This window comes from Nicotiana tabacum, chromosome 19, assembly GCF_000715075.1.
Source record: "Nicotiana tabacum cultivar K326 chromosome 19, ASM71507v2, whole genome shotgun sequence".
Classification (NCBI taxonomy): Eukaryota; Viridiplantae; Streptophyta; class Magnoliopsida; order Solanales; family Solanaceae; genus Nicotiana; species Nicotiana tabacum.
This window is the reverse complement of record NC_134098.1, coordinates 150,998,950-151,021,626: the sequence shown is the minus strand read 5'-3', so window position 1 is coordinate 151,021,626 and position 22,677 is coordinate 150,998,950. Positions and strand designations below refer to the sequence as shown.

General features: G+C 38.0%; 1 protein-coding gene across 4 annotated transcripts; it reads left to right on the top strand.

The window, feature by feature from the left end:
• The first annotated feature begins 8,569 nt into the window (after nucleotides 1-8,569).
• On the top strand, nucleotides 8,570-14,725 carry LOC107782989 (E3 ubiquitin-protein ligase BIG BROTHER-like). 4 transcript variants are annotated; one of them, XM_075238904.1, is made up of 8 exons: nucleotides 8,577-8,808; nucleotides 9,183-9,354; nucleotides 9,716-9,947; nucleotides 10,317-10,380; nucleotides 11,068-11,110; nucleotides 12,777-12,904; nucleotides 14,064-14,172; nucleotides 14,265-14,725. In XM_075238904.1, the coding sequence occupies exons 4-8, from the start codon at nucleotides 10,364-10,366 to the stop codon at nucleotides 14,304-14,306; spliced, it is 339 nt and encodes a 112-aa protein (XP_075095005.1). In that variant the 5' UTR covers nucleotides 8,577-8,808; nucleotides 9,183-9,354; nucleotides 9,716-9,947; nucleotides 10,317-10,363; the 3' UTR covers nucleotides 14,307-14,725. The 4 variants fall into 4 exon arrangements, with proteins under 4 accessions (XP_016459432.2, XP_075095005.1, XP_016459430.2 ...); XM_016603944.2 differs by having other exon boundaries at nucleotides 8,578-8,808; nucleotides 10,346-10,380; XM_016603945.2 differs by having other exon boundaries at nucleotides 8,578-8,808; nucleotides 9,168-9,354; nucleotides 10,346-10,380.
• The last annotated feature ends 7,952 nt before the right edge of the window (nucleotides 14,726-22,677 follow it).

The window sequence follows — 22,677 nt, the reverse complement described above, 5'->3', positions numbered from 1 at the left end:
AAAAGAGGCATAGTAATCAGTAGGGTCAAGGTCGAGGCATGATGAGATCGGGGATCCCGACATAGTCGAAGCCGCAGGATCGACCATAGAAGACCTCGACCCCATTCAATTAGATCCCAACGACCATAGCAAAATGGCCTATATCGGTTGCAAACTTCAGGTACTAGGTAAATTCAGTCAATTCTTAAAAGCTAACGCGAATTTGTTTGCTTTAGCCATGCGGATATGCCAGACATCCCGAAGGAAATCACCACGCACAAATTAAACGTCGACCCCTTCCACCCCCCGGTGAGGCAAATCAGGCGTAAATTCAACTCTGCTATCAATGATGCAGTGCGCGAGGGAGGTGGAAAAACTGTTAGAAAATGGTTCCATCAGGGAGTCAAAGTACCCAAGTGGGTCGTCAACGTAGTAATAGTTAAAAAAAAGAATGGGAAATGGCGGGTGTGTGTTGACTTCACAGACTTGAACAAAGCATGCCCAAAGGACTCGTTTTCGCTGCCTCACATCGACCAACTCATTGACGCAACGGTCGGACATGACCTGCTAAGCTTCTTGGATGCTTACTCAGGCTATAATCAGATCCTTAAGGAAGAGGAAGATCAGGAAAAAACCATATTCATCACCCACCAAGGAACGTACTGCTACAAGGTCATGCCCTTCAGACTAAAGAATATGAGGGCGACTTATAAAAGATTGGTGACAAAGATGTTCAAGGATCGGCTTGGTAAAACAATGGAAGTATATATAGACAACATGCTGGTCAAGTCCAAAAGGGGAGAAGATCTCATCGACCATCTAAAAGAAACTTTCGACATACTCAGACGGTACGGAATGAAACTAAACCCGGAGAAGTGTGCATTAGGCATAGCCTCAGGAAAGTTCCTAGGTTTTCTGGTATCACAACGAGGGATCGAGGTAAACCCTGACCAAATAAAACCCATCGAGGGGATACCCGAACTCTTGATCACCAAAAAACAGGTCCAAAGGTTGACTGGTTGTATCGCCGCCCTATCAAGGTTCATCTCGCGGTCGTCGGATAGGTGCCATAGATTCTTTGGCATACTTAAGAAGGATAACGACCTCCAATAGACTTCGGAGTGCGTCCAGGATCTAAGGGAACTAAAGTCCTACATGTCGTTGCCGCCCTTGCTTTCAAAACCAGAGCCGGGGAAATATCTCCTCGTTTATCTAGCTGTATCCGAGGTAGTCGTAAGCGCAGTACTAATTTGAAAAAACAAAGGTACTTAATCTACCATTTATTACATTAGCAAAACATTAGTCGATACCGAGACGAGGTACCAATACCTCGAGAAATTGGCTTTGGCCTTAGTCGTAGACTCCTAGCTTCATAGAAGCTTAGACCGTATTTCCAATGTCACCCCATCTCGATCATCATAACTTTTGCCCTAAGAAGCATCTTACGTAAACCTGAGCTATCGGGAAGGCTTTCCAAATTGACCATCGAGCTAAGCGAGCACGATATCACGTACCAGCCGCGAACGACGATAAAGTCACAAGTGCTCGCTGACTTCGTCGTCGACTTCAACGCAAAAATAATGCCCGAAGTCGAAAGGGAAGCCGTCCTAACTTTTCCCCAAACACAAGACCTCTGGGTCCTATACACCGATGGTGCATCCAACGCGTCGGGGTCCGGACTAGGACTCGTACTCGAAGTCCCAACATGCAAAGTAATTCGCCAGTCCATAAGGTGCCCGGATATGACTAACAACGAGGCCGAGTATGAGGCCGTCATTGCAGGTTTGAGACTAGCGCTCAAGTATGGGGCAAAATAGTTAAAACTACGCTGTGATTCCTAGCTCGTAGTCAACCAAGTCACAGGGACTTTCTAAATCAAGGACCAAAGATTGCAAAAATACCAGATCAAAATCTACAAGCTGCTGCCTGAGTTCAACGAATGCCAGCTCGGCCAAATTCCACGAGCACAGAACGCCGAGAGAGATGGCCTCGCTAAACTAGCCGTAACCTCCAAAATCATCATAATATGAGACAAAAACGTGATCCATCTCCTCCACTTATCGCTAGACCAAATCGAGGTAAGAACCATTAACTTAACTTGGGATTGGCGCAATCATATTATCGCATACTTGCGGGATGTCACACACCCAGGTGATAAAAAAGAGGCCAGGAAACTGATGATGCAAGAAGCCAGATACATCATCCTCTACAATGACATGTATAAAAGAACTTATGGCGACCCTTTAGCGAAGTGCCTGGGCCCAAACCAAATTCGGCGCGTCCTTGAAGAAATCCACGAAGGCCATTGCGAAGCTCATTCCGGCAACCGAGCACTGGTCAGATGCCTTATACGAGCGGCATATTACTGGCCCACCGTTAAAAAAGAGGCTACATACTTCGTATAAAGATGCGCGAGCAATGCCAGAAGTACGCCCCAGTGATTCACCAACCGGGCGAATACCTCCACTCGGTCACCTCACCTTGACCATTCATCAAATGGGGAATGGACATCGTGGGCCCTCTCCCGGTAGGACGAGGTAACATACGATTCCTTTTGGTTTTAACTGACTATTTCTCTAAGTAGGTGGAAGCAGGAGCATTCGCCCAAATACAGGAACATGAAGTAATTGCTTTTATATGGAGAAATATCATATGCCGGTTCGACCTTCCCAAAGAAATCAGCTGCGACAACGAACCCCAATTCACGGGAAATAAAATCGCCTAATTTTTCTAGAAATAGCATATCAAAAGAATAATCTTAACCCCGTACCACCCCGTGGGCAACAGGCAAGCAGAGTCCTCCAACAAATTGATACTAAATATCATGAAGAAGAAGCTTGAGGATGCCAAGGGACTGTGGCCGGAACTACAACCAGAAGTATTGTGGGCCTATCGAACAACTCCGAAAATGAGCACAGGAGAGACACCCAACTCTTTGGTATACAGGACCGAGGCGGTAATACCAGTCGAGGTCGGAGTGCCTGGTCTACGGTACTCCCATGAGAGCGGCACAAGCAATGACGAGGGCAAAAGGTAAGAACTCGACGAAGAGATACGGCTTATATAAGAATGATCGCCCAAAAACATCAAGCAGAACGCTATTATAACAAGAAAGCAAAGGCCAGGCCGCTCAAAGTCGGGGACTACGTACTGAAAACTGAAACTTAAGCGAGCAAAGATCCCAGGGAAGGCAAGCTAGGAACAAATTGGGACAATCCGTACAAAATCACAGCAAAAGCAAATAAAGGATCATTTCAACTATAAACAATAGAAGGAAAGCTACTACCAAACAACTAGAATATCAACCACCTCAAATACTTCAACTTCTAAAAGAAGAAGTGTCCCCCAAATCGTACTCGTTTTTCCTCACTTGGGTTTTATCCCAGTTGGGTTTTCTCAAGGAGGTTTTTAACGAGGCGACGAGGGGAACACTCCAAGTCAAAGTACGCGAAGGCAAGGCCCTGGTTACTATTTCATTGCTCAACCTCTCACTATTCTCCAGATCGACCAATGAAGGGACTAAATAGACCGGGACTAGGACTGGAACACCAGCCAATACCCAGAAATCTGTAAATTTCTTCAAGTATGTAACAAATGCAATAATGTCAGGGCAATAAACTTTACACTTACCAGCACATTTTTTCTCAAATTCATGTTATGTTCGACCTTGTTCAAACTAACACCTATCATCCATCGGCCATAACAAAATATAGGTTATGTTCGACCTTGTTCGAACTAACACCTAACGGCTCTCAGCCATAATTAAATCCAGGTTATGTTCGACCTTGTTCGAACTAACACCTCAGCAATTCAGGTTTTGTTCGACCTTGTTCGAACTAACACGTATCGTCCCTCGGCCATAACAAAATAAATTTATGTTCGACCTTGTTCAAACTAACACCTAACGGCCTTCGGCCATAATTAAATTTAGGTTATGTTCGACCTTTTTCAAACTAACACCTGCCGGCCCTCGACCATAATTAAATACAGGTTATGCTCGACTTTGTTCAAACTAATACCTATCGGCCCTCGGCCATAACTAAATCCAAGTTATGTTCGACTTTTTCGAACTAATACCTACCGACCCTCGGCCGTAATTAACTTCAGGTTACGTTTGACCTCGCTTGAACTAACACCTACCGGTCCTCGACCACAACTTAAATGAAAAGTTATGATTGACCTCGTCCGAACAAACACCTATCGGCCCTCGGCTGCAATCTAACGAAAGGTCACAACCAAATAAGTTGATGACCTCGGCCATGTTCCAATGCATAAACAACACAAGAAAAAACACATAAGTACAGAAAACAAACCACAGGAAAAGAAACAGATGCAGAGAACAAATTTGGCATTTCATACTTAAAATATTTTTACAAAGGCTCATGAAGACGCCGCCAAAAATATACAAAAGTTTACAAAAAAGAGAAGAAGAAAAAACTACTGATCACCACCATCATGATCTCCTCCTCCTTCACCAACTTGGCCACTGGTGCCCTCTCAATCTTGATCCCCTCGCTATCGTCGCCTTCGCCCTCCGGATATGCGGTATCGTTCCAAGTGGCCTCCTCAAGTCAATCTACACCTTCACCGGCCTCAGGCTTAGCAAGATCATACCAAAAGCAAGTCGAGCTTCGCGGGCCTTCACACGAACACCTTCAAGGGCTTCATCAGAAACGGACCTCACCACATTCAAATCTCGAAGGATATCTAACTGGGCCTCGGCGTGAATCCACTCCTCCCGAGGGACATTGGGAAAATTCGAAGTATGGGAGGAGGACGGCTGTGCCAGAAGTTGGGCCTTCTTGGCCTCCAAAACAACCACTCGATCATGAAGAACATAGGCCTCTATTTCCAACTCCCCGATCCTTTCATCAAGCCATTCTTCTTTGAGCCTGGACGTCGTTAGGTCATTCTCCCGCTCAGAACGGAGAGTTCGAATCACCACCTCAAGGGACTCTGCCTTATTTAGAGCCTCTGACCGCGCCGCCTCCGCCTTCTCCAACTCTTCTACTTTCTCTGTGACTTCACCATTAATGATCTCCATCTGAAGGCGGCATTCCTCCAATTGCCTGTGCAGCTCGACCACTTATGCTTGAAGGTCGCCGCACTGGGCCTCCACGGCTCTGCTGACCTCAAGCTCCTTTTCCCTAATTATCAACGTCCCCTCAAGGATGCTACACTTCTCGATGACTCTCACCAACTCGTCATCCTTCTCCTTCAATTCATCACGGAGGGCCTGCAAATTGCCGCCCTCACCAAACCGCCTGCGAAAATCCCGGTACTTGCCTCGGTACTCAAAATATTTATTTTTCAACCTCCCAAATATTTCCCTATGCTTCTCCTCCCTCCGGGCACTTTCAATCTCCAAAATCACAATCTCAAAAAGAAAAAGAAGGAAGGCATAAATGAAAATACCCCTGCTAACAAAGGCGAAAAGGAGAAGGATAAAATACTAAATACTCACCCTAAGAGCAAGACCGGCTATGCTCCTCGACAAGGTGACATCGCCCAATTCCTTGAGGGTCTCACCCTCTATTTCGGAGCAAAGAGGGCCGAGGGCAGGAACTACGTTCTTCGTATTCTTCAGCAAATCATGATCCATATGGATCACAATGGTCCTCGAAGACCCCTCCAGCCTTACCTCAAGCTGGGTAAACCCTTCCCCCATCATCTTCAGGTCACCAACATCAACGTCTAAACCCGTCTCATAACCTTCTTCAGCAACTCCTTTGCCTATCCCATCGGCCGACAAAGAAGTATCATCAACTGGCGCGAAGTCGACGACTCCTCTTGCCGCGAAGTGTCGAAATCTCTAGTGGCCGGCCCTTCGACCTCCGTCATCGCATGAATGAAGAGACGTACCCCCATCGGCCTCCGCCGACCTCGGAATCTCAGACACCGGCTCGACATCATCTTCGATGACAATGGTCGTCGTCTCGCGCAGTGTAAAGTCACCCTCCATTAAGTTAACGGCTCGGGCTTTCCCATCACCAGTATCTATAGACCACCTCTTACGAGGCATCAAATATTCCTCACCAGGTACAAGCTCCTCCTCATCTTCATCTACAAGGCGGTATGGTAATGGGGACGAGGTGCCCACGGTGGAGGAAGGATCTGGACAAGACGCACCAGTAGGGGCCCGAGTAGAGGCAACCGTGACCGAAGAAGAAACCGGGACACGAGCTGAGGTGGACATAGTCGAGGAAGGGGTAGAAGTCGAGGCCTCAACATTTTTCCACTTTCGAAATGCAGGTGTGAGAGCTCTCAACCTCCTCGAGGACCCCCTAGCTGAAATTAAGGGAAGTACAAAGGGAAAAGAAAGTCACCCAAAGTAAACCAGAAAAGAGAAATAACTAAGAAGCCAGAGACGAGAACAACTTACTAGTCGAAGGGAGATGGGGGACAAACCTTTTGAAGAAGCCCAACCACTCGCGTATCCCCACAGTGTGAGGAAGGAGGAGGCGAACACATAGCTGCACAAGAAGGGACATAAGATTAGAACCACGACCAAACACGAAGGAAAAATTGGATACCTACAAACAAAAAGGCATGTACTTACGAGTACAATTCCAAGCCTCAGGTAAACTATCGGTGTTGGCCACCACATCCTCAGTTTTAACAAAGAAAACGTTGGGCAAAAATTGGCGGTTAGTCTTGTCGTCCATCTTCACCACCAAGTATTTACCTCCTCGGTGGCGAAGATTCATCATCATCCCTCAATAAAAGCTGGTGGCAAATAGGTGCGTCAAGTGTCGAAGTGCGAGCTCGAACCCGACAAACTCCGCAAAGTTTGTGATCATCCTTATAAGTTTGTAGACAACCCGGCGTAGAAGGCGCAATACCCAGGATGATGGACCTGTACCGCATCCCACCCGGGAGGGATCAACTCGACGTGATTGGGAAGGCCGTATTTCTTCTTAAGCTCCAACAGATCATCCTCTTTCATCGCCGATTTAAAGGTTCCGGGCTCGGCTTCTGGCAATTTTAAGAAATCAGACTTGGTATTGGGTTACGGGGAACTATCTCCTCCGCCGTAGGGAAGCTTCCGTCCTCGACGGCAGTGGGAACGCTCTCCACCTGAGGGGGAAACATTATTTCTAGAGGGACTGCATTACTTCCCTCGCTAGACTCAGAGGGTACGTTAGGCATGTTTTGAACGAAAGAGAGAGAAAGAGAGAGAGAGAGATACCTAACAACGGAGGATTAAAAATGATGAGAATCGCTGGAACAGAGGGAAAAGATGCACAACAATGGAAAATGAGGAAGAGGATATAGAGTTTCGATATAGGAAATTTATAAACTTTGAAATTACACCCTCACATCCCTATTTATAAGGATTCAGGCATCAGAATCGAGAAATCGGATCATTATTACCTGGCATCGGAACCGAAGCGGCATGTCCAATCAAGAGTCCCACGCAAAACGAAGTAGCGCATCAGTAATACGCGTCATGATGGCGCATGACATCGTGACGTCAACCTGATTCGTGGCTAACATAAACTCCAACAAACCGACGCTGAAACGAAGCGTTCGAAGTTTGCGGCTCACAAAGGGCCTCGTTACCAGTTCGCATAATCATCACGACCCGTTCAGCCCGCCCAGCCGATTTGACCACAATGAACAGAATCCGCTTATCAAGCCCGCCTGAGGGCGGCCATAATAAGCGGAGGGAATAACTGTATGGTTCAAAATCTAGCATTAGAATATTCTCGCCAAGATAATACTAAGAAGAGAGTTCCCAAGTCGTCGTTCGTCGAAATGGCTCAAAGAAGCAGCGAAGGCCGTGGTCGAAGAGTCAACAAGGGCCGTAGTCAATGCGTCAATAAGAGACGAGGTCGAGGTCGAATACGTCCGGCAGAGCTGTAACGACTAGTTTTCAAGATAGGATATTAGAGAGAATATTCTATTGGATATTCTCTGTACTTGGTCTTTTAGGGTTTCTTAGAAGCATGTTCCATATAAATAGAAAAAAGAGACAATGATAGGGGCATGTGATATTCATTTGTAAGAACACACTTTGACAAAAAGATTCTCCCTCTCTCTTACTAAGATACAAACACCATATTTTTACTATGATTCTTGTCTATATTATTCCATACTTTTCCATCAGATCCGAGAATAACTTGAACATTCAGGATTTGTCTGTCACTCATCATTGTCAGGAGGAACAATCATCTAGTTCATCATTTATTGGGTGAATCATTCCTCCTATTTACTTAAATGTCATTTATTGTTATTCATTGCTATTAAATGCTATATTATTGCTCATGCTTTTTGGAATAATTATTGCATATTGTTATCATTATTCGACCAAATCTATCTGACGTTCATCGCACCCTCGAAAGCTACATCTAGAAATATTATTGTTAATTAAGTTTAACCCATAAATACTTAAATTTAATTATTTAAACTAAGAGTCATATATATTTGGTCAAATAGTTAGAATCTCCTAGATCTTGACTTACCAAAGAGAAACTAGCCTCAGTAAAAGCACAAGTTCGTATTAAATGGCGAAACTAGCCTCAGTAAAATTACTTAAGAGTAGTCGCATCGTTTAATAGTTATTTATTAAATGGATACATAGATATAGATGGCGTGTCTCTCAAGTCCGGCATAAGCGCCAGTACCTCTGCGTGTGCAAGAGAGAGAGAGACTGACATTAGACAGAGACAGAGACAGAGACAAACAAAAGAGAGAAGAGAAGAGGGGACTGTATCTATATGTATCTATATAGTCTTTGTTTACAAAAAGCAGCTCATATATCCAACAAACTCCGCTTTCCATTTTTCACTACAATTTTGTGACTGCTCTTTGCTCCCTTCTCTCTCTGTAAGCCTTCTCTGTTCTCTACTCATCCACACTCCTTTTTCTGCTTCTGCATTTCATCTGTGTTTTTGTGTTTTTTTTTTTTTGATTTGTTGTAGTTACCATTGGAAAATAAATCAGATAATTTTTACTTGGGGTTTTCTTGTCTTGTTGAGTTTTCAAAATGGAAGGAAAAGAACCACTAGAAATCTAGAAAAATAAGGCTTCCCGTATGTACATTGTTTCAAGAATGGGTGAAGAGGGAAAATGAAGGAGCTTTTTGTAGTTTATTCTTCACTTAACTTCTCTCATTATTAACATTCTGTTTGCTGCATTCTTGGTGTTTATTGAGCTTTTGTATTTTGGTTTATATCTCTGTTTAGTGTTTTTTTTTTCAGTGCAAAATTGGAAAGTTAGAAGAAAATGAGTGGGGATCAACACATGGATATGCATTACATGAACAATATGGGGTTTCCTTACAATGTTCCAGAGACTTTCACAGGCTTCTTGGATGGTGTTTCACACACCCCTATGCATTATCATAATAACCCTCTACACATTCAAGATCAGGTAAATTTTTTAACTTTATAAGTAACTTTCTTTCTAGCAGTTGATTTTGTACTGTTTCAGCTTATAAATTGTGACAAGGGAGTAATGCCGCAGTAGAAGTAGCCCCCAATTCAATATATAGGCTCTAATATGCATATTTAGGCTTTTGGTGCTGGAAATAATAGCCTGTTTTATGTTCACTTCCTTTAATGAACTCTTAGGCTGTGTGACTAACCATTTGTTGTTGACTTTATTGTGACAAAAAGAAAGTTTGAAACTTTACTGTAAACAAAGGGTAAAGTTTAGTGACAATGTTGTTAGTTTATCTCAAAAATTGGAGCATTTTGAATGCTGACATTAAACTTCTGAATCTTATGTCCAGGAAAATGCATACTGGTGTATGAATATGAGTTACTGTAAATATGGGTACTCCAATCTTGAGAGTACTTCTTACCATTCTTATGAGACGGGCAGCAACCACCACGTATCAAGACCGGATCTCTCAGAGAGGCCTTGGGAGTATCCTATTCCTATGAATGTTGACGAAGGTGTATCAACTGATGTAATATACGAGGAAAATACAGTCTCCACTGAGGATGCTGCCGCAGAGGAATGTGAGTCTCTACCTCTTTTATCTGGAAATTTAACACTTAAAGTGTATATGCATTTAGGTTTTTCTTTCCCCAACTGGCGGCATTAGATGCAAAATTAGTCAATTTGCCGTTAATAGTAGTTTTTTTACCTTCACATTTAGTCGGCACTAAAAATTCTTTGTACTTTTTCTCCTTTCTCTTTGTGAGATAGGTCATAGGACCATGCATTTGCCTCACTGGTCAAGTTTCATAAATAACCCTTCTTTTTACCCGTAAATGATATTTTGTAGACCCTATTACTTTTTGTTGAAGTTTCAGTATGTCATATAAACAGATACTTCTGCAAGTTATGTGTTATTTAAATACTTATAACATACTGCGATTTTACAGAGTGTAACATATATTTCACAATTCATCAGGTGTTCTACCCCATCAAGATGATTCTAGCCACCAGGTATATTGCTTGTTTCCAATAGAAGAGTTTGCTCCACTCTTTCATTGTGCTTTTGGCAACTTTTTGGATTTTTGATAACTCAATTTATTTATTTATTTGTGTTTAAAATGCTGCCCATTCTTAGCTATTTGTCATTTCTCACAACCTGTCTCTAGTTCTCTGAACTGCTGGATAAAATGATTGTTTAGAATAGAGGATGTTGTTCCGTTAACTTTATCATGTCCTGTATACATACTGGTTGCACTAAACACTTATGTAGAAAACATGAAGTTAAGTTGTGCATTTCCCTGCATTTACTGATATAAATCCACTACATCAACCAAAAAGACGGAGGCAGTGTTTCTCATCATAAAATATCTGTCTTTGACTTTTGCTTTCTCTCATCCTTCTTCTTGAACCTTGAGAATATATAGAAAAGAAAAATAGACAGACAATGGAACCTTGCTAGAAGACCAATATCTATATGGATCTCCTAATTCACCCACTCTAATAATGAACTATATCACTAATTTCTATCGGAATATTAAGCAGTTGAAATCGTACTATCCATGATTCTCTTGTTCTTCAAAGTGTGTGCAGTGTAATAGTCGCCATCATCTTGAGTTAGTTTATGAGTGACTGGATTAACATGCTACTGACTTGTAGCGTGCTAATATCACCTTTATTTCCTTTTGGTAACATGTGCAGGATATTTTGGAAGATGATAGACCCCGACAACATGACCTATGAGGTATATAACCCTGTTACTCCCATCTCCTCTAACTTGTTTGAATTTTATCTTTGGTCATGTTTGTCAGATGAGCTTGATTTGCAGTTCATTGTAGGGTTTTACAATTAATCTATACAGTCGTTTGAATACCCTGTCCAAGTTGTATTTTTTATTTGATAAGAACTGCTCGATGGAGTGAGGAGGCTTATAACACAGAAAGCTGCAGTTACCATATTGTGACGCTGTCTTACAATGTCAAATTATTGAAGGATGTCAAAGTTTTATCTCTCATACTTGCATAAAGCTAATCCAAGAGTCCAAGGCAAATTACAGGGAAAACCTTTTTCCTCTAGGAGCGACCGAGTCATATCTTTTAAGCTGACTAAATATCTGAAATTATAGAGTTTCTGAAACTCATTCCTCTATCTAGAGGTTCTATTTACCGATCACATTTAAAGAGCGAGAGTTGAAATGCTAAGATAAGCTGTCCGTTGTTGGGATTGGCACCTATAAAGTGAACCTACGCCTATTGCAGGTGTTGTGTAGTTAAAGATGATCGCCTCTAAGAATGAGCACTATCACAGCCCTCTTCGGCTCCTGAAGGAATGTTATGGTGCTTCAGATATGGGTTGTGGTATGGGTTGCAGCGTTATTTTAGGGACCACTTGTTCATGGTTGTGCTGATTGCTTGTAAACTAGTTGTACTTATCGTTTTGAAGATATATTTTCAATTACTTAAATGTCTGTCTTAGGATGGAAGACATTGACAGAAAAAAAAGGAATAATGGGAATATCTTCCATATCCTTATATTGTCATTTAATTATCTTCTGCATGTCTGTCCAATTTTTCATTTAAAATCTTTTCAATTTCAGTGGCTTTCTTTTTCTTATAGTAAAATAAAGTTGTGTACAGAGTGAGGTATCGCCTAGCTTAATAACTAGCTTGCACAATGCAAATCCTCTACTCCTCCTTCCCTAAACAAAAGTAAAGGAACAGATGGGAGAGACCGAGAGAAGAAAGGACCTGCAGAAAAGAAGAGATATGCACAGAACAAAAGAGCTGTTAATTCTCATAATAAAGCTATTCAGCAGCCACACTAATATATCTTCGTGTTATGACTTGTTCATCAGCTGAAAGTCCATAAGTATGGGAATGGTAGTTCCTACTTTTTATGACTGACTACTTCTTCATTTGATCCAAAAACAATACCCGTCTTTCAGAATGTCTACACCTTCATTTTATCCAACAAAAGAAAAAAAAATCTTCTTCCTGATAACAAATGTTAGACTTTAATGTACTATCTTATACTTGAACGCAATATTGAAATTACATCTGTGTTTTTTGCAATCTATGGCTGCAAAGGTTGAAGAAAGCTGCTGAATGGTAGTCTGAGGTGCAACGTACAGCATTATACTTTTGATATTAATTGGCTTAAAAATTTATCTTTTAATTCTTGATCTTCGTTGATAATATGGATCTCATTATTCAGTCACCCATTATGTGAAACTAATGAGTATTCATGCAAATTTCTACCAACTCCTTCTCCTTGAGCACTGAAATCATAATATTTGTTCATTATCTTGTTCTTAGGATGTGTGCTGTATAACTGGTCGCATCATCTTTACTTGTGAATAGCTGAACCAATTTCATAGATTAGTATACTAAATTTCTGCTTTACTGTTGCAGGAGTTGCTTGATTTAGGCGAAACAGTTGGAACTCAAAGTCGAGGGCTTCCCGAGGAGCTTATTAATTTACTTCCAACAACCAAATACAAGTCTAACAGCATCTTTTCCAGGAAAAAATCAGAAGAGAGGTAAGTTTTACACCGGCACCTTTTTGGACCATTGATCGTAAAAGGTGAAATTTTCCTTTCTATAGTAACCTTTCACTGTATATTGAATGCTTTCATCAAATCTAACATCTTATTTTAGCTACATATTCAAAAAGATCATTACTTCCTTGCCGTCTCAAGAGAGATGGCTAGCAGTACTGGCACACAGAGTAGATAGTTTTTAACTGCTGTAAAGCATTGATATAAGATAATTGTTTGGGGCTTGAGCTAAGATTTTGTTTTCCTCCTATATTTTCCCTTACATAACACAGCAAAACTGTATCTAAGTGAGGGATTGAATTTATTCAAGTAAAATTTTGAGAAGGGGAGCCTTGGAGCAACGGTCAAATTGTCTCCGTGTGACCTATAAGTCACGGGTTCGAGCCGCGGAATCAGTCATTGATGCTTGCATCAGGGTAGGCTACCTACATCACACTCCCTTAGGGTGCGGCCCTTCTCTCCGGACCCTGCGTGAACACGGGATGCTTTGTGAACCGGGCTGCCCTTTTTAATACTTTTGAGCTCATCCTTGATTAATAATCTGCCTTCCACTTCGCCCCCAATCCTCCAAATGTTAAAAAAGAGTATACAAAGGAGAACTCCAAAAAACAATGAAGGGAAAAGTTTGGGAGAAATGATGTCATTTTAATTGCATAGCTTTGCAGGTTTGTTTTGTTGCTTCAATTGTTTGTGTGCGCCACAGAAAGTAGGTCCACTTGAACCTCAGAAACTAGTCTGGCATCTGGGAAGATTATCACTTGATGGATTAACGATAGAGCACAACAAACGTGTTTGACTAGGAAATTCAAATTTTAAGTTATTTGGTAACTTAATCCGCCTAGCTTAGTGCCTATTTTGTGCCAAAACAGATGGCTCTACTTGGGGTTTTTAGTATAACCATGCCTCAAAATTCCCATTTAACCTCAGTACTTGTGTAAAAATATTCAGTTTTGTGATCACTAGGGGGGCACATCTTACATGGATTTCAGTTGCTCCATAAATTCTTAGTCAAAGGATGTTATGTTACCTTCATAAATTTTCTGCTGATCATATGTAGAGTTCTTATCTTCATCTTTTTTGGTTGATGAATCCTTTATCTTTCACCTCAAAGATTAAATGATCTTTTTTGCATGCAAGCTAGATGTGTCATCTGTCAAATGAGGTACAGACGAGGGGATCGACAGATAAATTTGCCATGCAAGCACATGTACCACACCGAATGCGGCTCCAAATGGCTAAGCATCAATAAGGTATGAAAGTAATAACTATTCTGGCCTCTATGTATCAGAAGTTTGCATTGCATTCTATGAAATCTAACACTAAACTCACTTCGATTTGTCAGACATGCCCCATTTGCAACAAAGAGGTACTCCTTGAAGAATAAAGGCATTGAGTTATAAAATGGTCCATACAGGGTTCAGTTTTAGCAGATTTGCTTCAACGGATTTACTGCAGATTTGGTTCAATGGCTTTACTATCTTCTTCCACTGCCCACTAACATAGAGTAACATCAAATCTTGTATTCGCTTTTCTTAGATCGTGCTTAAAACGCAGGAAAAAGTAATTAAATAGACGCTTATATGTTCACAGCCTTATGTTTTTTTTAGGGAAAGTCTGAATATAGAACTCTTCTTCCTTTTCTTTTTTTGAGCTATATAACGAGCTCCTGACTAAATTCCTCTATTCTTTCTCCATTGTGTTGTGTGTAATTTTACAATTGTTAAGTTGCTTTGAACAACTTTCTTATCCAGGCGGATGCAACTCATTGTACTTTTAAATTATGGTTCAAGATTTAATATTTATATATTAACATTCCGGATTGTCACACACACACACACACACACATATATATATATATATATATATATATATATATATATATATATTGGGTACGTTTGAACCTGTTGACTGTTGCTGAAGAGCTACATCCGCTACTGTTCTTATCAAGTTGCAGTGGCCCAGAAAGTAAATAAGGGGGATGAGTCGAATTCAAGTGAATTAGCTTTCTCTTAAGTACATGAAATTTTTTACAAGTTCTGTTCCAAATCTAGCCACCTGCCAAGCCCTTTTACACAATGTGTGTTGGGTTTAAATAGTAGGGATTGAAGGAGTAAAAATTAAATGTTAGTAGGGTTAAGGGTCAAATTTCTCATTGGAACTACGTATATGCAAAGGAGAAAATATATCACTCTTCAATTTGAACAGTACTATCAAATAATTAGAAGAAAATCATCAAAACTTTAACTTAAATGAAGTAAGTAAACCAACTAGTTTTTCTCTCCTTAACCATCCCTGTGGCTTCAACCAAACATATTTAGGCAATTTATTTGAGTGAATAGTAGTATGTCCTTTTCGTGCAGGATTTCCGGGATTTTTCTTCACAAGGATTGTGTCAGTGCATGTTAGCTTCATTTACCTAATTCCACTGCACATTAGGCTTCGGGTGGGAAATAGAGAGAGATGTTGTACATTTGTTTTTGTCAAGTTCTTGTAATTAAGGTTCTAGAGATAGTAGGAAATCTAGGTCCAAGTGAATTATACTTATTTATATCATCAACCAGCGTAAAACTTGAGCACAGTTTTGATGGTAAATTAAAAAAAAAATTAAAAGCGATGATCAGTAAACTAGAATATTGATATCCATGTTAATACAAGAGGTGGTAGATGCAGGGTCGTTTCTGCAGATTTGGCAAAAGTTTTATGTACACAAACACATACAAACCCACAAACGGGTGTCAGCGTAAAAAAACAATTATAGAGAGAATTAAATATATATTTCAGAATTTAAATATTGTCAACACAGAAGTCAGAAACCATGATGTCTAAATTTTGGGTTCGGCACCATTGGGACAGACACAGGAGATTTGATTTTGAAGTTTGTTACAAATATTTTATAGCTATATGATTTTTAAAAGAGGTGGATAAAAATTAATTTAAGAGAGCTGTAAATAAAACATATAAAAAATTTATAGGGTCATTTTTTAAAAATTCAAATTGTAAATGAACATATGAGATCTTTTCCTTAACAAGAAACTGATTAACAAATTACTCAATCTATCCTTTGGCTTTAATTTGTCCGGCAACAATTGACTAATGCCTTTTTGGTTTTGGTTGATATATTTTCAAGATGATTATTGCTGCAAGCTCCTAAAGATAAAATTAATTACAATAGTTATCAAAGTAGTAATGAACTTAATTAAGACCTAAAGAAAAAGAAGTTGTCTCTTTCAGTTCAGCACCTGTGTTCATTGAGAGGTCTATTTTTACCACTCTAAACTGTCGGGAAGATAAAGACAGTTGCCATCCTCTCCCCATCCATCTACTTGTTGAGCCTTTCATTTTGGCAGACTCTTTTTGTCCTTAAATTTAAAAAAGAAAAAAAAAAGTGGTCTTATTATTTGGTCACTTTATCTCACATTGCACACACACTTCAGTCTCCCATCACAGCCTAGTACCTTCAAGAATAAGAATATATCCAGTGAGGCACTTTTCTTTTCAATCATAATTTTGTTTATTAAACAACCAATCATAATTTCTTTTTTGTGGTAGCTTTAAAAGTTAGGACATTCAAAAGTTCAGATATTAGAATTCATTCGCAGAAATATAGCGCTACCGTGTAAAGGCAGTCCAGTGTACAAAGTATCCAACATTTATGCAAAGTCCAGAAAAGGATCGCACTGTTAGGAATGTAGCGAAAATAATCTGCCGTAATACAGATATTAATAGCTACTTTCATAGTTCGATTAAGTGACCTATAGATCACAGAATACTACAGTATAACTCATAATATTTCGTCCAATCTTTTCAAACAGGATTAGAAAAAGGTTTGAAGTCAGTTTGTCCAATGACAACAATGTTCTTTTTGTCTGTGTGTGATTATGTCCGTATATTTATTGACCACGTATTGTTCTCTTAGTGAAAGATTAGGCATGTTTCTTTGATCAGTTGTCCTCTTCTTCTCCTTATATTCTTGTTCACTTACAACCCTCTTTTTCTCTTTCCCCTTCTTCCTCCACCTTGATGTAATTCGCACAATCTTCTTCTTTTTTACTTTTTTTTAACCATTTAATATTCAGAACCCAATTAATTAATCTGACGTGTTGTGTCGCAAACATGGATATATTTACCATTTTTTAGCTTGAATCTAAGACTTGCGATTAAGAGCACAGAGATCTCATTTATATCACCACACTCCTTCGTAAACAAGTAGCATAGGCTCGAACTTTCCAGTGAAAAATAATTAGAGCAAAAATTGGGACACGTAGAATGTGGTTAGGACTATCCAATCAGTCCATTTCTTCTTCAGAAGCCCTACACTGTCTTCTATGTACCCCATTGTGCCCTGTTGCTCTATGTATTCCAACCCCTTACAGGAGTTTGTGGAACGAATATTAATAGAACTTGAGTTTCTGCGAGTTGCTCTATTTTTTTATTTTTCGTAATATTGCTTCATATCAACTACGTGCACATTATGATATTACATTTATTTCTAGTCCAATCGTTAGGAGTCTTTTATTCTTACAGAGACAAGAACTTCTAGTACACAAAAAGCTAAAAAATTTACGATATTGGACAGAGACCGACTTAAATAGAGCGATAAACATAGTGAAAGATTAATATATAGCGGATTCAGGATTCTGGAGATTGAAGCGTAACTGTTGTAGTAGTATCAACTAACGTGCACATGATCCGCGCTATGAAGGTACGACCATTTTGGGTAATTAATTAACAGACGTGATTTAATTAAGGTAGAAATGGCTGACCGCCATTAAAATATTGATCGGTCGAGGACTACTTGCGTTTTCATTATTTTTTTGATTCTTATTTAACGAACTGTTGAGTTGTCCTATATGGGAAGGCATTTTATGTCCGTGTTCTCCATATATGGTCTTTGGGCAATTCTCACTTCATAAGCTAGCTTTTGAGGTTGAGTTATTGATGTCCTTCTATCACGAACTGTTTAGGCGTTTACCAATTTGTAGTGGTAAAGCAAATCGTTTTGAACTTAAACTAGAAATTTATAGAGTGAGAAATGGTTTTCATTGGTTTATTTGGTCTCATAATTCAACTTTAACTTGCACCTTCATCAAGAAAGAAGGTCACGACGTCTTTAAAACTAGCCGAGCTAGTAAATTTTCGAATATTATATGATTAAACAAAACAATGTTAAGTGTTTAAAAAAATTAAAAACCAAAATTAAAGAGTAGAAAATTTTGGTGGGTGGGGCCCTGGATGGCACAAGAAGAATTGGAGGAGAGCATTTATGCAATCCAGTAAGTCAGTAACAAAGAGTAACATCACTTTCGTGAAAGTAATGCAAATAAGGAAAGTAATGTAAATGAGGATTGCAATATATTGCATGACATCATTTATGTATGTGAATAGTGACTTCCAATCATTGCTACACTTTGTTATCTCTTTTTATCTTCTTTTTTCTATTTTTGTTTGCAATTTTAACATTTTATTTTTTCTATTTTCATTTAAGTATGCATTATGATTAAGAAGCCATTGATCAGTCCCTTTCATTTGACCAGAATCACAAAGTGCATGCCTCTGATCCTTTGTTGCCGCTGTTTCCTCCAATGGCAGCTAAAACCCTCATCATAATATTATATATTTTTTTCACTTTTTCTTGGATAAGAATTAATGTTAATTTAATAATTAATTAATTATATAATTGGTTAAATAAGACATATGAAAAGTTACAAGAATGCATTTCACAGTAAACCATTCCACCATTATTAAAAGTGACCTTCTAAAACATGTCGCTTTAAGATGAGTTGTTAGATGTTTTTCATGTTTCGTTTTGGTTTTGCTATTGTATTAGATAATGGACTCTCAATCTAGAGTTTTCTTTTTCCCTTTTCTTGTTTGTGTTTTTGTTTTTTTCTTTTCCTTCAGCCTTCTTTTTTATAAGAGTAAAGAAATTATAATAATGAATAGGTTTTCATTCAAAGGAACTAATTAGGGGTGAAAAGAACTGGTGTAATAAAAAAACAAAAAAAAGGTTTTCCCTTTTCTTTTTGTCTGTACAGTTTACATGTTTACCCTTAAAAAGTGGTCTCAATATTAGTCAGTTTAGGAACTGGTTGCTTAGGGGACCTCATCTAGTTTGCATAGTATATGCACCTTTTACAGAAGGTTAGTAAGAAAATAACATAGGAGTTTTTTGTTAGTGATTTTCTTTGTAGAAATTATAAGTGATAATAGGAGATCATTTCCTCACTGATAGGATCATAACATGGGTTGCACGATTCGAAAACAATGAGCCAAAATGAGTTGTGATGCTCGTGACGGAGAGCGGGCCGATGAGGGCGGATCAAGTATAACTGAGAGTGTACATGTCACCTTAGGCAAATCTCATATTGGAATGATAGTGAAAAATAAATAGTTTTATAAGGCACGACAAAAGTTCATATGGTACATGTCCTTTTAGGGTTCAATGTAACGCAATTCAAAAGAAAAATTCGCACAAGCCTATGTTCAAAATGAACAATACGTATCATGAGCTTCACTCCGTGACCGGAGTTGGTAGACGTGTTATTTCGTGCAGTCTAAATTGATTGAAGATAACATTTACCTCTCATTGGAAAAGAGTATTTAAATTGCTAGGGAATAAAAAGAATAGGTTTCATTGGTAATGCACTAAAAATTCTTTTGTCAAAGGTCAAAACAGCAACACATTGATTTCGAGACAATTATTTTAATTTTCCAAGAAAAATGAAATGCAGACTAGTATAGTAAAAAGTCATTCAGTACTGTCTACAAGTTACAAGAAATGGACCACAGAACAAACAAGCGTCAAACATTTGTTTTTGGACATTTAACGTTTCTTAAATAATTCGTAGATTTGTACTGCATTAAAACAAGAATTGCACGCAAGGATTGGCTAATTTCGTTGGTTGGCTGGTTTCTCACCCGAAAGATTTGGGAACAATTTTCTTCGTCGCTAGCCTTCTCAATCAGAGCTCGTCGCACCGGACTTGCCTAGTGCGATTTACATTTCTCGTGTGCTCAGTTAAGATTTCCCGAGTTTCAAAAAAAAAAAAAAAGGAAATCAATTTGGTTATTTTAATATGACACACAAATACAAAAATAAACAAACAAAAGGCTGTATTGATTTGGAGTTCCTAGGATTTCCAAATTTGAAGGCAAGAGATCTAGATCTTGAACGTGTAGTCTTGGAGACCTAAATGACTCTCTTTTCCAAAGACTACACACTCGTGCATTCTTGAGAACATCAAAATCATGAAATGGCTAATGGCTTCCACTTAATTAAGTTACGTAGTTGTTTTAATAGTTTAATTGTCTTAGGGAAATAGGCTAATATTTTTTGCTGTTAACTAGGATTAGATACAACCAATAAGAGTTGTTTCGTTAATACCACAACAAGGCCTTGAAAGGAGTTAAAACAACATTAGATAATACGAAGGAGATCAATTCATTCAAAACAGTCAACCTTTAACGTTTTGAGGATATGAAGATCAAGATTTAACGTGAGGATTCTAAACGATCCATTGTGTAAGAGTATCAAAAAGGATTTACGTGGAATACTTAAACTCTTTGACGTGGAGAGTGGTTATGATGAAATAAGGATTACACTTCTATACATGGTAGATATTACACTGTCGTCCGTCCTAATTTACGTGACACTCTTTCCTTTATATTTAGTGTAAAAAGAATATTATACTTCTTTAACTAAAAATAATTTAACTTTAAATTTTATATTTTACCTTTAGTGAGATTTATAGCCACACAAATATGTATGACTTGTGTAGACCACAAATTTTAATTTTTTTTCATTTTTTGTTAAACTCTTTGCTCGAGTCGAACATAAATTGACGATGGGGAATAATTATTAGCAAATGAAAACTCAATTCTCCCTCCTTGTAATCTCCCTATTTCCTTTTCCCTCCCCTTCTGCATAATAAAAGTGAAAAAAATAAAGAAGGACGAGAGAGGTCGATGAAAAGACTACTCCTATTATTTTTCTTTGTTGGTTCAAAGATCATTATATTTTTACTAAGCAATCCCATCTTATCCCTAATCCCTTGAATTTTCTGGTACTAGTATACAAACTAATTTTTAGGGTACGCGCGTTGCGCGTGTACCTTGTGTTAATCTGTATAATTTTTTTTAAAAAATTACATACATTTTAAACTGATTTTTGTTTTGAGTTATCATAAAAGAACAATTAAAAAAGAATAAGTTTTTTAAAATAATGGTTGTTCGGTATATATACGCGACAATTCCCTATTTTAATTTGTACATGAGTGTGCTTTTATTTTAGGACTCCTTTATTACATACATAACTACAAAGTTTTATATATATATATATATATATATATATATATATATATATATATATATATATATATATATTTCCTTATCTAATCATATAAGTGTTACTCCCTCCGTCTCATATTATCTGTCATGATTTCTAAAAATAATTGTATCAAATTATTTGTCATTTTATAAGTTCAAAGCAAAATAAATAATATTTTTCTAATTTTATCATTAATAGTAATTGTTCTTGAAAATGAAGATATCACATAAATAGAGTAAATATTCAAAATAGGGGTAAAATAGTCAAAAATTACTCATAATTAATATTTCTTAAGGGGCGTGTAAAAGAGAAATACGACATATAATTTGAGACGGAAGGAGTAAGTAGTATTTAATGGTTATTCTATCATTTCAATTGATTTTATATATGTAAGGCAACTTGCGTAAGCCTAACTATTTAAGTTAGCGTTCAATTTTGTGTGTTTATTGGCTTATTGCAATTAAAGTGGTAAAATCTAAATAGATTTTAAAATATTAAATATTTTAACTTTTTACCTACGTGAAATATGAGTTTACTATTCATCTTTATTCTCTTCTCCTTTCTTTTTATATGCTTTGTAACTCTTGAATTAAGAGTTGTACGTGAAATAGGACTTAAGTTTACCAATGCAATAAGAAAAGCATTATAGTTTAGATGCAATACAATTAAAATAAGGAGAATATATATACACATAAAATCTAAGTTGATTTAAAACTCCTCAAAATTAGGGAGAAAATTAAATGTTGATAATTATTTTAAAGTAAGCAATTTAAGTTCGCAATAAATTAGTATTGTTAATTATCAAACGTAAGAAAAAATAATAGTGAACTAAGTAGACATAGATTGAATTTCTTACTAATTCTTTTTATGAAATGCAATGGTCCAAACAACCTGTACAAAATCTGTAACTTAACTCAAATTTAAAATCCTTCAAATCTAAAACATGAAATAGAAAAAGATATGTTAAGAGAAAATAATTGAGAAGTTAGTGTAGAAGATTTTAAGATCAAGATCAAATAAAAACTGCCTTATATATAAAATTCAAATCATTGTCAACAAAAAATACTTGTGTGTATGTTTTGACGAGACCGGTCATTGCTTGATTTTAGAATGTTATCAAATTTTCTTCACAAGATCCCTAACGTGGTTACAATTGCAGATTTTATGGCTAGTTAATTATCATATCATGGCTCCTTTATTATATATGTTGTCTGTAATGGATCCGCCTAAAAAAGAGTATTGCCAGACTTTAAGCAAAAGAAAACTTTAAGCTGGTCAACAAAATAAACTACCAAAAAATAATAAGACAAATATTAATGGTTTTTTTTACTTTTCTTTCTTCTTTGCGATGCTTTGCATATTCTTTCTAACTGATCTTCATGATTAGTAACAACCAGAGTTACTAAGTAGTTTATATTTCTAGTTGGTC

Bases quoted from the DNA above. Each gene is read 5' to 3' on its own strand.
- LOC107782989 (XM_016603944.2), top strand. The intron at 11,111-12,776 runs GTATATAACCCT...TTACTGTTGCAG, and splicing joins CCGACAACATGACCTATGAG to GAGTTGCTTGATTTAGGCGA. The intron at 14,173-14,264 runs GTATGAAAGTAA...TCGATTTGTCAG, and splicing joins AATGGCTAAGCATCAATAAG to ACATGCCCCATTTGCAACAA.